The sequence below is a fragment of the Semicossyphus pulcher genome, unplaced genomic scaffold (genome assembly GCF_022749685.1).
Source record: "Semicossyphus pulcher isolate SPU_LCO1_2020_fin unplaced genomic scaffold, fSemPul1.0.p SCAF_3, whole genome shotgun sequence".
Lineage (NCBI taxonomy): Eukaryota > Metazoa > Chordata > Actinopteri > Labriformes > Labridae > Semicossyphus > Semicossyphus pulcher.
The window spans coordinates 11,776,047-11,792,222 of NW_027211704.1; the positions used below are offsets into that span (position 1 = coordinate 11,776,047).

Here is a 16,176-nt window from a genome sequence, read left to right on the forward strand (position 1 = left end):
CTCTCTAAGTTGCCTTTATTTTTTTAAGTCCTTAGAGGTTTTAGACTTTAAATACTTTAAAGGACGGAAGAAGTTCATGTCTGTGTAAGCTGAACTTTTAAACCGGATGTTAGATTGGTTTGATCTCTGCCAGAGAGAAAAAGAAGGGAGAGCAAGGCAGACAGTCAGAGGGGGAAAGTTGACAAAAGTACAGGCTTTGAGGAGGTTTTCAACGCTGTTTATTTTCATCTGCTCAGCAGCAAAAAAAGGGGACAGTCAGCATTCCCATGCACCCCTCGCTGCCAGGACTACAACTGATAGCAGCTTTACAGAGAGAGAAAGGGAGAGCTGGACGGAGAGACAGACAGACACAGAGAAAGAAAGGGATGGAGTGCTAGAGTAATAAGAGTGAGAGAAAACCGGTTACACAAATGGCTGAACACAATCATCACTGAGAAACAAAATGATTCGAAATTAAATGGGAGCAATCTGTTGGCGGAGTTGCAACTGTTTCAATGCTGTACATGTCAGCAACTTTGCGTTGTTAACAAATTAATGGACAACAGGCAATGTTAAAATCATTATGTGACACTCTGTACGATATACTGGGCGCTTAAAGGAATAAAAAGTAACCTACAAAGTAGCCTAGAGATTCACCAGCATGGTTCAACACCAGTCCTCCTTTCCTGCCTGCTACCTGACATCACAAGCACCGACTGGCAGCACTTCACAGCCAACAACGATACAGTCTATGACTTCAATATTTCTATCCATCATTTTTGACACTTTAAAGAACTGCAACACAAGAAGGCAAAGCTAGACGAAATTCTTCTAAACCCAGAACTGAGATGTGTTAGGGACAGAGAAAGAGAGGGTTAAAGGTGCAAGGGAGATCAGAAACAATACTGCAGGAAAGATTCATGTTTTTTTTTATGGCATTGTTAGGATGCTTTCTGTGTGCAACTTCACATCATTCCAAAAATACACCTGATCCTCAAACAAATCATTAAACCTGGGATTACTAGGGAGTTAGTTACATAACTATTACATTAATACAGTTATTCAAAGGCATCGGATTTGTAGGGTATATCTGATTATGGCATGATGTACATGAAGCAGAACTTTTGCCATAATAGGCATCTTAAGCGTCACATCTATAACGAAAACAGTGTGAAAGCTTTAGAATAGAACTGGGGCTCTCCGGACAGTGTACCAGCATGTGTGTGTGTGTGTGTGTGTGTGTGTATATCTGAGGGAATGTATTTGAGTTATTGTGGTCATGCATACAATAACAAGTCAGCACTCCCACAATACCACACAGTTCTTCTAACCCTTTCTTGGCTCGACATGTTTGAACATGAAGGGCTTTTCTTTCACTCTTTTTACTGATTGGCTGTTTTCCCTGCTCTTATATCTCTGTGCTTTCTTATCATGAGGCACATGATGGAGTCAGATTATAGCTCAGTCAGCTAAAAAAAACACACACACAAAAACAGGAAAACAAACAAGATGTGCTAATCCTACAGCGATGTGCTCCCAAAGATAGAAATAAAGCATTAAACCCATCACACCCAGGGGTTATACACGTAAAAAAAATACCACTAAAAAGTAGGTCCCTTTCCTCTTCACTCCTGTAATTTTCTTCACTGAGATAGTCAGGATGAAACCTGAGAAAGATAGAGCTTTGCAGTGACACAGGAAACCCTTGTAATTTGCTTCAATCCCTGCCCACTAGCAGTGTTTTTATCTGCTACACCATCTCTGCACTGAAGGCAGAGCTTTACTGTCACTGAAATTTCACAAGCATGCATGTGTGTCCAAATTCCTGAGAAAAGTCGCATGCCCACAAGCAAGAATTTGAACAAGAATATCAACAAGACAACACTTATTTCGCTGTAAAGTATTACAAACACACAAAAGGTGCAACTGAAAATGTTGTATTTTTTTTGGTGCTGCAGGTTTGGTATTTTGACTCAACTTTGGAGTTAGATTACTTAGTCACCACTTCTAAAAACACTATTCACATGTTTTTCTACTGAGTCCTGAATGGTCATCATGTCAAATTCTGAAAATTCAGAGAATTCAGTTACACAACCAAAGCTTTGCGTGAGAGAGTGTATTCTACATATTGCAATAGAAAACAGGAGCAGAGAGACAGAGGAAGGAACTTGTATTTAGCCCCCAGAAAGACTGGATGATATTACACTCCCTGACATGTGAGCACTAACTGCAGAGCAGAGGACAGGAGTTCCACTACTCCAAAGTCAGTAGCTTTTCCAAGACATGGACGCTCTTGCTCTTGTGTGTCCATGACATAACATGAAATTCTAGGCTGCTCATGCTAGAAATAACGTGTAGTCCAGAGAAGAGCAAAGAAGAAAAGAGAAGTCCAAGGCCTTAACAAAAAGACACAGATGCAGATTTGCAAATGCAAATTCAGTTTGTTTTGCTGGGTTCAATTACAACAGACTGTGTTAATCCAACTAAAGGCAGGCATATACATACAGATATCACCAAAGAAAGGAATCCAAGGAGTTTTAATGAGTTGTGAAGAGTAGAAAGTCAGAATAATTGGGCATGTACTAATAGAGTGTGTCAGCCGCAGGAGGAGAGCCATCAAATCCACACATGGCTTAATACAGTCTGTTATTCTGCCTTTGGGCTCAGTCATTAGACATGTCTTACTTTTGAAGAACGGTCAATAGCACAGAAATGATAAGAGACTTATAAACAAACTTACAGTTTTACCAGATACCAAGCAAATAGCGTTGACCTAGTTAGCTAAAAGTGCAAAAAAGCGTTTATTTTACCATGTAGCTAACGGTAGAAGTTAACTACGTTCAATAGAAATATATCGTTCGCTCGCTTTGTTTTAACTCTGCAATGTTATAAGCAGTGTCAGTAAATCTTCATAACTTCTGTAGAAAGTCAAGAGATACAATTCAGCATGTATACAAAGTTAAAACTTTTCTGTGCACGATTTATGAAGAGAACGTTTAGCTAAGTAACTTGAGTGAAAACTTCCATCAACTCCGTCGCGAAGGTGAACTCACAGCGTAACGGCAACGGCCGCTTCTAGATTTTAAAAACAACCGTAGTAACACCCACAAACAGCCCCAAACCCTCCACTTTACCTTCGTAGCAAAGAATGCCAATGTTGTTGTTCATTTTGTCCAGGTACTGGTAGTTCAACAGGTCCATTTTCGTTAGTAGCATTTATCGAGTTGTTAGCAAAAAAAGACCAGCTTTTTTTTTCTTCTCCTCTCAAGCGACGGTCAAAAAGCTAAAGGCCCAGCCTCCAACTTTAGTTTGGAAGAATACCCGTTAATAAAATAGAAACCCCTACAAAGAGAATTTAAACCGGTTTCCCTTGTTATTCTAAAGAGTTTAAGGTACTTTTTTTTAAAATACGAGTGAATGTATCGCGGTGATAAAGAGCAAAAAGAGAGTAGCGTCAGTTCTCCTCACAGCCAGCTGTAAGTCGACTGCACTGACACGCAGGCTATGCTTGGTATGACTTCTATGCTGCACCAGTGGTTTCCTCTGCTGCTGAGAGGGGCGCACTGGGCATGCTCGCTAAATCCCTGGAGCGCCTCAAATATCGGGGATGTTTTACGCACAAGATCAGCCTCTCCAAACAAACCCAGAGAGAGAGGGGGCAGAGAGACCACAAGAGCTGCAGTAATCCAGTATTAAAGTTTTAAACTATCGCAGGTTCCAGTGTAGTAGTTTAGTTTAGTTAGTAGTTTACAAGATATTATACATAGCCCAGATTGTTGAGGAACAACAAGAAGCTAAAAAGGTGCCATAAAAGTGGATTATGGCAAGCTTATTTCATGATGTCAGTTCCAACATGAGTATTAAAGGACTAAAGACAAGTTATTACGTTTGATAAGTTACTACTAATTGAAATTTCACAGACAGAGCAATGAGATGAAAAAAGTAAAAGTAAAAGGAAGAAAGCAAGTAATATGACAGACAAAGAAGAAGAAAAAGGCAATAAGGTAAACACAAAGGGAACTATGATTCTGTTTAAAGTGTTTCTGCTTTAAAGCTTTTCCTTTCGGTTATCAAGATGGTTTCCCCTCGAATGTCAGTGTTTTGTTTGTTTATTTTTTTGTTTTAATGTGCCAAGTTCTTTACTCTAACAGAACACAAGGCTACACTATAAATCAGACTAAAGACTGTGTATGTTGGCATAGTGAGTAAAAAGAGTCATCCTATGTTTACACTGTGATAAAATGGGTAAATCCCCTGTAGTAGTCCTACAAATGGAGGGAAAACAAACTTCACTATGTTGATGTGAATGGGGAAACAACAATTTTACAGTGGTTCTCTTCTGCCCCCTGGTGTTTAAGAGAGGTTACTCCCAGGTTTGTTTTCAAAGAAGAGACTGGGGGAAAAGCAAGAGTAAAGTGAGATGAAATAAGGAAACGGGTATCATCATCATCAAAGATGAATAGCCTGTGAATATGACTGTCATGACAAAACATGGTTTGAGGGAGCAGTTTCCTTCAGGGCATTTGACTGAGAACATAATGAGCAGGGTGTGGTGGTGCTTTAGAGTGTGAGTTTACACAGGCACACATTTGCCATGTGCGTGCTTTTGTGTGACACATTCCCTCAAACACACAGGAAGAGAGAGGAGAGGCGTCGTGAAAAGCTCAGACGAAATACATGCAATGTCACTGCAAAGTGATTAAATATGACCCAGTTTAAAAGTACAAAATGAAATATATTCAAGAAGCCAGGAAAAAACAGTAGGACAGAAATGGCCTGAAAAAGAGGGAACAAGAAAATAAGTACTGCTTTGCCTTTGCCTAGTCTTGTACCCTTAGCTTTGTGCCATGATAACCAAATATAACATGGAAGAAGAAGAAAAACAGCAAGACAGATAATTAACTAAGAGAAAAATTAACTTTTCAGGCAGGTGGAAGTCATTTTATCTAACTGGCTCCATGCAGGTTAAAAGCAGATTTATTAAGTTAAGTTATGGCTGCTTCGCTGACCATTCTCTCACTAACTTCTAACACGTAAAACCTGGATTAAGAGACTAATTATGCAAAGGACTTTACTCTCTCTCTCTCTCTTTCTCATGCACACATACAGGCCACAACTACAAAACAACCCCAGTAGGCTATGTATGCATCTTAACAGAAAAACTTGTACATCAATGCTCCTCTGCTGCACACACGCATCATCCCAGGTCTTTCCAAACGCCTCCCCCCCCTTCTTTGTCGTACAAACACAAGCACACAAATACACACAAAAGGACCCCCCCTCCCTCTCTTGCTTCCTTGTAACGGTGACTCAGAACTAAGGAACATGCTTCTTGTCTCATTGGACACCCATTGTTTCCAGTCTCACACACAACAAGGCTGAGCTCAGACAGAAGCTTCATTCAGCGCTACTGCTGCTACTACAGCTACTACAGCTGCAGGTCACAGCTAACTCACAGGCTTACAGTGCAGGAGGCCTGAAATGTGTTATTGTGCACAAGTGTGTGACATCATATAAAAACTTCCTGCAGGAAGTGAAGTAAAAAAAGGCTTCATACAAATGTAGTTTGGTGAGTGTTAGCTTTAGCGTTAGCGTTCCTCATTTGTTTGGCAGTTATCACAAACACTTGACTTCAATTTAGCAAAAAAGGAAACAAAGTCTCAAACACAGTGTCTTTGTTCTGGCTTGCTGTAAGCTTTAACAAGTATACTAAGGAGATTAATGGTTACACAATTAGTTGGTGAAATTCCACCTCTTTCTCCCGAAGAGACAAGTTGTTACACATAGCTTAGCCTACTGTGGTAATAACCTTTTATTTCCTTACTGGCTCCCAAGCTTGCCTCCTTCAGCATGAGTCGAAAACAAATAGCTACATGCAAGTAGTATGTATACAAAAGTATAGACAAAATTAAATGCAAATTTTAGTGTAAAACGAATGAATGCGTCATTCTACCAATAAATAGTTTAACTTCTACAATTAGTTCGGTGACAAGGGTTTAGGATCTATCAGCGCACCCACCCACTCACCCATTATTCACATAGTGGTGTAGGTACACATCTGCCCTTCATCTCCTTAGTGTAGACGTCCTGCTTTCCTGTTATTATCCCCCTTTACTTCCTTGATCTATCAGGACAAGGGGCTACCACACCTTCTTAATCTCCTGCGGTGTTGTGTGTCTCTCTGAACAGGTCCAGGCTTCTCTGGGGAGAGGGTGTGTCTGGATAACAACACACCGCACAGGCCAGGTGGTGATTCATCCTAATGCTTTATTAACACGCTGCGATGTTGTGTCCCACACACTGGCAGAATAGGATGACACCAGAGGGTAAAAAAAAGGGGTGACTTGCTTCTGTCCTTTTATATTTGTTTACTTATGTCTTATTTAAATTATATTTAGGCCCTGTTGAAAATAAAAGAGAAACTTCCTTTAAACTTGATTAAAAACATCATAAAGTATGGAAAACTTCTCACACCAGCAGAGGTCAAAGGTCAAATCCTCGATTACTTTATAGCGCCCTCTGTTGAAGTAGCACCACACCATTACTGGCTTTGTTTACACAGTGACATAATGCATTTGAAGACGTTGAACCCGTCTGAAGTGTGTTGTCTCAGCTCTTGGTATCAGGGTGGTTACTTAACTGTGACTTCTCCACAAACCTTGAGGCTGCAAAATGTTTGATGACATATAATGTCTGCAAACACCTGAGCAGGCGGACCTGAATTACAAGTTATGATAGCACAGGTTGGTGCTCCATAAATTATAACCATCTGAGTGTAACAAATGTTTTACTTATCTCATACACATTAATCAAAGTTTGCCATAAATGTCTCTGCTTGTCAAAAGCCAAGCAGGAAACCAAAAGAAGATCAGGTTTCTGTGAAGACATTTACATCATTCTAGCAGCATCCAGAGGGAACAATTATAAAGCTGCAATGAGACACTATTACGGAAGGCTCCGGGGAGTGTTTGGATCAACACCCAGTCAGTCACAGAGGAGGAAATATCAGGTTACTGCACTGAAACAATGATAACAACAGGTGGTTGTTTGGAAGTGAAGCTATTCAGTCATTTCCCACCTTTGTGTTATCTGTGTTTGTGTGTGTGTGTGTCTGTGTGTTTGTGTGGCATAAGATGTCAGACCAACTTGCTGTTTGAATGTTTAATTTGGACCATTTTTTACATTTTAGACTTCGATCATTTCTGAACACTACCATCAGATAAGGATGCAGTTCAATACAGAGCAAGATCCCCAGTGTACAACCAGAGTTATGGTTTCTCAGTATTGTTATACAATCTGCAGTGACAGAGACGAGATAAGCCAGCTGAGGACTGTGCAGAGTGTTCTTTCACAGCCAACACACCCAAGTCATCTGTGCCACACTCCTTCTAAGGCCACCTGTCCTGCTTTCCTATTACCAATTGAGCAAAGTGTCCCACTCTTCTCCCAAACTGACCTGCAGTCAATCCGCCCTCTATGCTTCTTATTCCTGTCTGCAATTCTTTTTCTATCGATTTACCAGAGCTATTCTCTTAAAGTACACTATTAGACCTTGGCAGCCTCAGTAAAATGTCCATCTTGAACCTGTTCTTCTCCTCCTCCTTGTCTTCAGTGCTCTACCTTCTCAGCTTCCCTGCCAACTTTTGTTTACAACAGATAAAAACAATCTACACGAGGCAGACAGTTGCTGCACTCTCACACTCCGGTGATACAAGGTTAGATATTGTACTGTATGTTAGGACAAGTATGGAACCGCCTGAAACAAGACTCAGATCTGATCGTGAGATGCAAATATTTCCTGAGATTGAGATGTCTCATATACCAGCACAGAAGGTGAAGAGGGTATCTAATGCACAGCAGTGAGTATTCACTCTATCAAGATCAAATTTGTCAAACACACAAACTTTTAGATATATATTTTGCGGTTGTGACGGGTCTGTTTTGTTGCTAATTTAAGAAAGATCAGGCGTTCCTACTATCTAACTTCATACAGATCTTATTTCTTGTCATGGAAAATTATGGGTGCCTCCATTGGCCAATGGGACGTATGACAACATTCTTGCCATGCTACCAATTACCTGGTAACTAACTGACCCTAAGGGCTTATCATTTATTGGCCAAGACGGCTCCTACTTGGGGACAGCAGGCTCTGTGCCATTGCCACTCATGTTCAGAATCTGGGCCTGGATTACACCCTTCGCTCTGCTCGGATGTCGTCAACTCCCAACCTTATCACTGGATGCCGAGGCTACGAATACAACACATACTTCTCTGAGAGGACTGTGTTCACAGACTATCAGGTACAACCATGTACCTCCCTTGCTATCTTCTTCAAATTAATTTGGACTAAACCAGCATACAGTGAAACATTTTCAGCACGATAAAGGTTAACTTCGGTTTGTGAGAGGCGTTGCAATCCTGTTTCATTTCATTCTGAGTAACTATGGTGAGTGCTATCAAAAAGAGAGGAATGTAAAGTATGTGTGGTCAGCACAGCTCTGAGAAAAAGTTCCCTCGCTAAGACAGCAGAGCTGGTACGAGACCAATGAGCCTGGCATTTACTGAGAGCGAGCGTAGGACATGGCTTCTGAGAGTTGACATGATCCCCAAATACAAGCAAATACTCACAAGGACCCATAAAAACCAAAGTATCAAAACATTTAATACATTTAACTTGTTGTTAGAAAACTGTTTTGGAAGTTTGGAATTAACTATATCAAATCAGCACTAAAAAACATTTGTTTTATCCAATCACAGATGGAACAACTTAATTAACAGCATCTTTTGTAACTAACATATATTTCACAAATGTCACAAAAAGTGAAAAAACATGGTGTCTTGTTTTGAAAGAATAGCAGTCAAATTGTATGCGTCAAAGAAAAGTGAGAAAAAAACGAAATGCGAAAGGGTCCATTATATTTAACCTTGTGATTTGCACCTATGACCCTTTGACACTTGACCTTATGACCATGGTGGCCTCTTGCCCCTCTATTCTTAATGAGCCACGACACTTACCAATACCGTGACGATGACGTAAGTGCCTATGCTTGTGTGTGTGTGTTAGTGCTGCGATAAACAGATCAGTTTAAACCGAGTGAAGTGTATCTGAAGGCTGAGAAGGCTGGATGTTTGCAAGGCTGAATTGGTAATTGTTATTTTTTAAATCAAGCTGTCCTTGAGCAGTCTGATTGTCCAGAGAACAGCAAAGACAACACACCGAAAGAGTGACTCGTGCATGTGACGAGCCCCAATTCCTCTTCTTTTTAAAATAAACCATATAAATACACACATAATATAGTTGTTACATTTTTTAAACAAAAGTGTGCAATATTAAAAAATGCACTTAGTCACTCGATTGCCTAGAGTGAGGTGAGAAGATTGATACCACACTCATGCATGTCCAAAAAATATGAAGCAACAACCAGTAGCTAGTTAGCTTAGCATAAAACTAGAAAAAGCAGCTAGCCTGGTTCTGCCACGGGTACCAAAATCAACCTATCAGGAAACTGCACAAGAACGAAAGAGTTATCAAAAAGTTTGTGGCTAAGCGCAGTGATTTCCTGGATATCATGAGAATCTGGAAGTGGCACCAGATTTAGGTGCCACTTCTTTTAAAATGTTGATGTGGCAGACATGCCCAGTTCCACGTTTACCCATCATATCTTTTTTTCACATTTGACTAAAAAATACTTACAACATAATCATAATCTGTGTGCGCGCGTATCTTGACTGCATCTGCACCAAGTACTGTTTTGAGGCCAGTGTCTCAGTCAAGGGCTAATAAAGGATTCCTGCCATAATACCTCACATAATTTAACTGATTAGTGGGAAAAAATGACAAAGTGTGTGTGAGAGAAGAAGAGCACAAGTGTAACAATAAACTCAGTGTTAAAGTAGGACGAGTGTTTCTGTACATCATCTGTACATCACTCCGACCCAGTCATCCATGAGAGTGCTCATAAAATCTCTGCTGATAACAAGATTTATCTCCTGCAGACTCCTTGACCCACACACTCGCTGATAGCAGGTGATAACTCAAACACTGTCAACGTTTAATAACATCATAGTACCACATAAGAAATAAATAGGCAACATACAAGTTCTGGGTAAAATATGCAATAAAACACTGCTGCTGTTTGAGACAATGGAGCATGTCTTTCACGCATCCTTCAACTTTTATTGCAAGTTGCACACACTAGATGCAGTGACCTAAACATTGTCCTATATTGTTTCTTTATGACTGTTATGATTGCTGCAGACTCATGCTATTAAAGTTCAGTCATAAGTTGCACAATAACACACTTGATAGTTTGAATAGTGTATGTCAATCATTAATCCAAAGACAGGTGATGGTTTGTTTCAGGATGGCAGGAGTGACGTTCATCTGTGACGCTCCAGAAAAACACAAATCCAAAAAAATATATAAAATTACAACTTATAATGTTAACCACTTTCAAACCTTTATGATATACATGCAGCTATAGCCAGATAATGATATAAGTTTAGCCTAGCTTGGCATTAAGACTGGACGCAGGGGGAAACAGCTAGCCTTACTTACACCTACCAGCACATCTAAAGCCAATCACATGTTTCACTTGTACAAAAATATTGCATCAGAAAGACAAGTTGAAGTTTTTTGTGTCACTGTAAGGTTGCAAACCAACCACGAGGGACTAAAGGAACCATAAAACTAACCCCTTAATGAGGTTAAGCAGATGTAGGCCACACAGATAAACAGAGAAACACTTTGTAGCATGTGTAAGGCGGAATTTGACCACAGAAAACAGTGCTCACAATAGTTAAGGAAAAAGAGATCACTGGCGGCCTAAAATGCATCCTTCTTTTGTTGTGACAAGCTAGGTTACTAAAACACCAAGGATTTAATCATGGGTTACATTTCAAGCCCTGTTAACCTCTAAACACCTTAAAGACATGCAGAGGAGATGAGTCACAGAGATGAAGTTATGCCGCTCATGTTACAAGCAGCACTGGGAAATATCAGAAACCTTGATGCTGGAGGGCAAAACCCACTCCTTGCTGGAAAAAGCATCTGCACACACCCTGAAAAACCCAACCCATCCCACCTGTGGGCACGAATCCTCGATCAAATTACCTCCCACCTAGAATTCTGGTGCGCCTCCAGATAGGTTTAGACAAAGTGCCATGATGCAAGATCTACAATTTCCCTTTCAGTGTTGATCTGACTAAACACCACCGCGCATGGACAAGCTCCGTCTAGTCTCGGCCGCTTACTTGGAGGAGGACTATCACACCACACTTAAAAGTCTAACACGTGCAAGGCCTGATTTGCAAAGCTCGCAATGGCTTATTCCCATATAACTTTAAGTGAAGAAAGCCAAGACGAGGACTGCAACAGAAAGACCTTAGTGTGAACTTGCAGAACATGATCACATTCACCAGATTAAATCGGAGTTTGCCAGCCTGTCCAATGTCAAAGTCAGATTTCATCTTTTCTATGCACATTAAAAACACTGTTTGGCCATTCAGCACAATTTAGATGAAAGACAAAACAACAACAAAGTTGCTCAGTCATGAATAGTGCTTTGAAAAAGCAGAGTAAAAGTTTTGTGAGTGACCTCAGGACATGTTGCAAGTTTACAATACGTTGGTATTAAAAGAACATATAGTCTAGTTGTACTGGCAGCTGTGGAAGGCTCTACTCAGGCTTAGTGGAGGTTTGAGCTAGATGCTAATACTAGCATGCTAACATGTTGGTTTTTGGCTAGGTTTAATGTTTATCGTGTTCACTATCTTAACGTATCAACATCAACGTAAACATCAACACGCAGCATGATGAGACACAGGGCAACAGGCCTATGGGCAACAGGGCTCTCTGTACTCCTCCATTCCAGTCACAACCAGTGTTGCCGAATCAGATTGATAGCTTCCAGCCCAATTACAACTCGAAACCAGCACAGTTCGATAAAAACCAGCCCAGATCGTAACCTTTCCAGAAACCCGTGTAAAACCGTAAAACAATTACATACGCAATAGAAAACAAATCATAAGCATACAAATCTTCATAACTGTATCAAACAACCAAAGATAAAATGTTGATGAATGCTATCGCAACCCAAAAAGAGCGCAGTTAGGCAACCAGATACACAAATTGCGAAATGCACCCCTGGCATTGCAGGGAAACCACAATAAAGTGATCAATTACTGCCATGAAATGTCAAGAAAAGTCTGCCATGAAACAAAAACCACCAAAATCCAACCTATTTTAAAACTATAGGATTATGAAGGAATGAACTGCCAAACTCAAACATAAATAAGTAAAAAAAAATATAAATAAAAGAAGGTGCTATCCTCCCCTTATTCATAGGATTGAATACAACTCATGTCAATCATATGGGTAAACAATGAGTGAGTGGAAACAAAGAAACCTTTCCCCAGCCCAAGGTAATCAAAAGAAGCCCAATTGGGCAACAACTACGGCGTTACCATAGCAACTCCTAGTACGACTGCAATTTAAGCTAGCTCAAACGATCTAATACAGATCTGCTCACTGACAAATTTCACGGCAATAAACCATCTCAAATGTGTTTTTAGTTTATATTCAATTATTTTTAACTGGCAGATGTTCTCCACACATTCACTGACCAGTATAAGTTGCTTCTCCTCGGTTCACTGCGCTTGGTTGACCGCCATTGTTCAGAACATTTTTCAGGCCAGAGAGATCACATGACCCAAAATCTGGGCTGTGATTGGAGCATTTCTGAAATAATTCTGTATGTTGACCACAAGAGGTCGCTGCTGAGCTGACATTTACAGATCAGAGGAGGTTGACCTTTTCAACTTTGAAAATTGATGTTGATGTATGTCCGAAATTTCACGACAATCCTTGAAATTGTTGGTGATTTTTAGTCTGGAGCAAAGTTGTCAACCAACCAACAGCAACATTGCTGCTAGCATGGCCAAAAGATTAAAAAATCAGGGCTCAGTAGGCCACGGCTTAGGAACAATCTCTGCCTCATTATGAGCTGGAGATGTAGATGGTATTCAATCATCTCCATGGTGATTTTATCAGCGCCATTTCATGGTGTTGTTCTATCAGAAGAATTGCTATCCACTTAAAATGTTATTCAGAGCAAGAGTAAGACTAAACATTACAGAGGATCTGTTCTAATGGACTGCTTCCCTTCTTTCCGAGTTAGGAAAAGACTGGGGGTGGTTGAACAAACCGTGGAAACTATAACAATGAAGGGGGGATTCTGTAAGTGTGTGTAAGTGTCTTTGATTGTGTGTGTTTTCTCTAAACAAACAAGCGGTACTTCAGAGTACAGCATGTACTGAAGTGGAGCAGAGGGCACTGTGCAGATCTCAGCCAACCACCTTCTCTTGGCACCAGTCCTCCTTTTGTTGTGGTTCCTGTCAGAAACAAAAGGTCCATGTTCCATCTCTTCAGCAGGGCCCTAAACAACCGGCCATCTTTGGAACCAGTGGCTTTGATCTAACACCAACGACCCGACGAGCTTATTCAGAGCCTGTGGACTGGTTTCAGACAAAATGAATTTGCGCTAAAACCAAAGAATTTGTATTCTAAAAACTGCCATATTTTAGAAAACAACACACAAGCTACAAACAAAGGAATTTCAGTGTGTCCTTGGTTGGCCCTGAAGTGCAATCCAGACGGTTTAAGGTTGATTTCAAATACAGGTTTGCTCTCAGGAAGGGTGGAGCACACTGCAACATCTTCCAAGCAGCCACCAAAATTGCTATGGTGGGGTGATGGCAAGTATTAAACATTTCCCCGCATTCACCATTAAATATATGGCACGGATTACTTCACTGCTTTTTTAGTAAGTGTGTAATTACTGTAAAGTCAAGGTCAGGGCGATTTGACTTAAGAACTGTGATTAGTGTTGTTCACAGACAGCCTGTGCTCCAACCAGGAGGTGGGAGGTTAACCTCACTGACAGCCACACTCAGCCCTGCTGAAATGTGTGTTTTTATGAGTGTAGAAGAAACGGTTTGAGTTCGATTCAGATCAGTTATATATTATTTTTGCTGATCTTATTTCTTGTGACAGACTATAGAAGTGCATATCTGAAATAAAAATCCCTGTCCTTTATGGTCAGGTCTAGTCTTTTAAGGAGAATATGTATTGTTCCTTTCAGGCTGCAATGGCCTCCAAGCATAGCCTAAGAGACAAGACTCAGGGCAAACAACTCCCACCTTCAACTACAAGTACAGTAAATATAAAATAAGGATGTGATATTTCAAACCGTCTCCCTCTGCTCTGTGGAAATGCCACTGCTGCCGTAAACCTATCATCAAGTACTATTTGTGCAACCTTCAAGTACAGTAACCTGAAATCTACAGGCAGAGAAAAGCCCAAAGGTTTTCCAAGACACATTTTTTAATAAAGACTGACACAGACTGAGTTTTTAATTTAGATAAGCACTCACATTCAGGCAGCCCTAATTAGTCCAGACCAAGGCCAAACGTGTTATTTTGGCATATTACTGTAGCATGTTTTCCACTTTGGAGCCAACAGCATGACCTCGAAACAATGCATTATTCATGAAGTGTAATTTAATTTCCCTCAAGATGCATTTGTGTAACAATAAGCAGAGAAATTCATTTGGCAGACATGCGTTATCTGCAGGAGTTTGGATTAAAAAACTATGCTTTTCATTCAAGCTGAGGCACTGGCCCTCACAAGCCTTTATTGGTCCTTCTGTGTTGCAGCAACGAGCTGTGAAAGCAGGCCCGAGTGCTCTGGTATCAAGACGTTAGAAAGGCTTGTCATTAATACCAACAAGTAGGCAGAGGTTACTGACTCGACTGCCTCTCAGCCTGCTTGGCCGACTGACAGCTAGTTTGGCTGACTAGCTGGTCGGTAAACTAGCTCAGTGGGCCGCCTGGCTCTCCCGTTTCTCCCGCACTAATATAAAACAGGTCGAGCGCATTGTCTTTGGACAAAGAGGCCATGCACGACCCACAACAAAAAGTGACATCAGCGCAGAGGAAAAAAAACAAAAACACTGCAGGGGAGCAGAGGAGGAGGAGGAGGAGGGGAGGAGGAGAGCTCCCGGGCTATTTCACTCACAAGTGCAAGGAAGCTGATATTCAGCTCATTTAGGGCAAAGCATTATGGGAACAAACCAGTGAATCAGGAGACATCTGAAGCTCTTTTTAAATATCAATGCACTTGATTGTACATGGACTCTCTTTTGACTAATTATCATGCATCTCAGAAGAAGACAAACTACTTTTAATAAGAGACATGTTTTCTAAAATGATGGGAAAAAAGCTAGCTTCTTTATTTCACTTCTCTTAATGGAATTCAGTTCACCATTCACCTTCAACTCAAATCATATTTCTCCCCCGAAGCGTCATATCCCTCCACAACAGCATAAACAAATGCACAGGGAAATTACACTTGTCAGTCTTAACCGCAAAACCAGAGAAAACTTCTTCAATCCGTGCTAAGCTGTTGAGGAGAAAACTAAAACACAACAAACTTTCACTTCCAAACACTGCAGATCAATTATCAGCGGTATCCACTGAATGTTAAGTGTCCATGTAAGTTTCACTCAGCTCAGAGGCCTGCTGGCTGCGCACGGAGGCCTGCTGATGAGGATTGGCAATTTCTCCTTAATCTCGGAAGGAATTTATTTCCAGCAACGCCAGAAGTTCTCAGACATGATTAGGAGAGGAGGGAGGGAAAGACAGAAGAGGGAGACGGAGAGAGGAGGGAAGATTGAGGATGCACGGACAGAAAGTCAGAGATAGAAAGATGGCGTTAGAAACAGATGTAAACAGAGAGAGAAGCACCCCACCCTGATTCCAGTGAAAGCAGGTTAACACAAGCAGGCAGCTGGTTAACAAGCAGAGCTGATGGCGGTTGCTCTTATTTGCCTGTGTATCTGCAAGTTTGCACAGCACAAAGACGCCTATTGTCTAATGGCAGAAAGCAGGGCCAAGGAGGCTTATGGCTGAACATAACGTCCATCGACATGTAACGCGACTCTAATCATACAAATCGTTTGTACAGAGAGCACCTTTTGACTGAGTCTAGACGGAGACACTCTGCTTCCACCGGCACACAAAACACACAAGAGGACGAAGCATGAGGGGTCAGATCAAACTTACTCTCTTCTTCATTCGCATGAACAAATGATGCTGCTCTTGACAGAACATCCAGTGGTGTCTCCATGCTTGGATGCC

General features: G+C 41.0%; 1 protein-coding gene across 2 annotated transcripts in view; it reads right to left on the reverse strand.

The window, feature by feature from the left end:
• Positions 1 to 16,176, reverse strand: part of vgll4b (vestigial-like family member 4b) — a 34,974-nt gene that overhangs the window by 17,214 nt on the left and 1,584 nt on the right. The window contains exon 2 of one of the 2 annotated variants that reach the window (XM_069678314.1): positions 16,102 to 16,175. In XM_069678314.1, the coding sequence (XP_069534415.1) occupies positions 16,102 to 16,165 (64 nt within the window). In that variant the 5' untranslated portion in view covers positions 16,166 to 16,175. Of the gene's footprint in view, positions 1 to 3,113; positions 3,472 to 16,101; position 16,176 lie in introns of those variants that run through there. The other variant, XM_069678313.1, reaches the window with a different exon arrangement.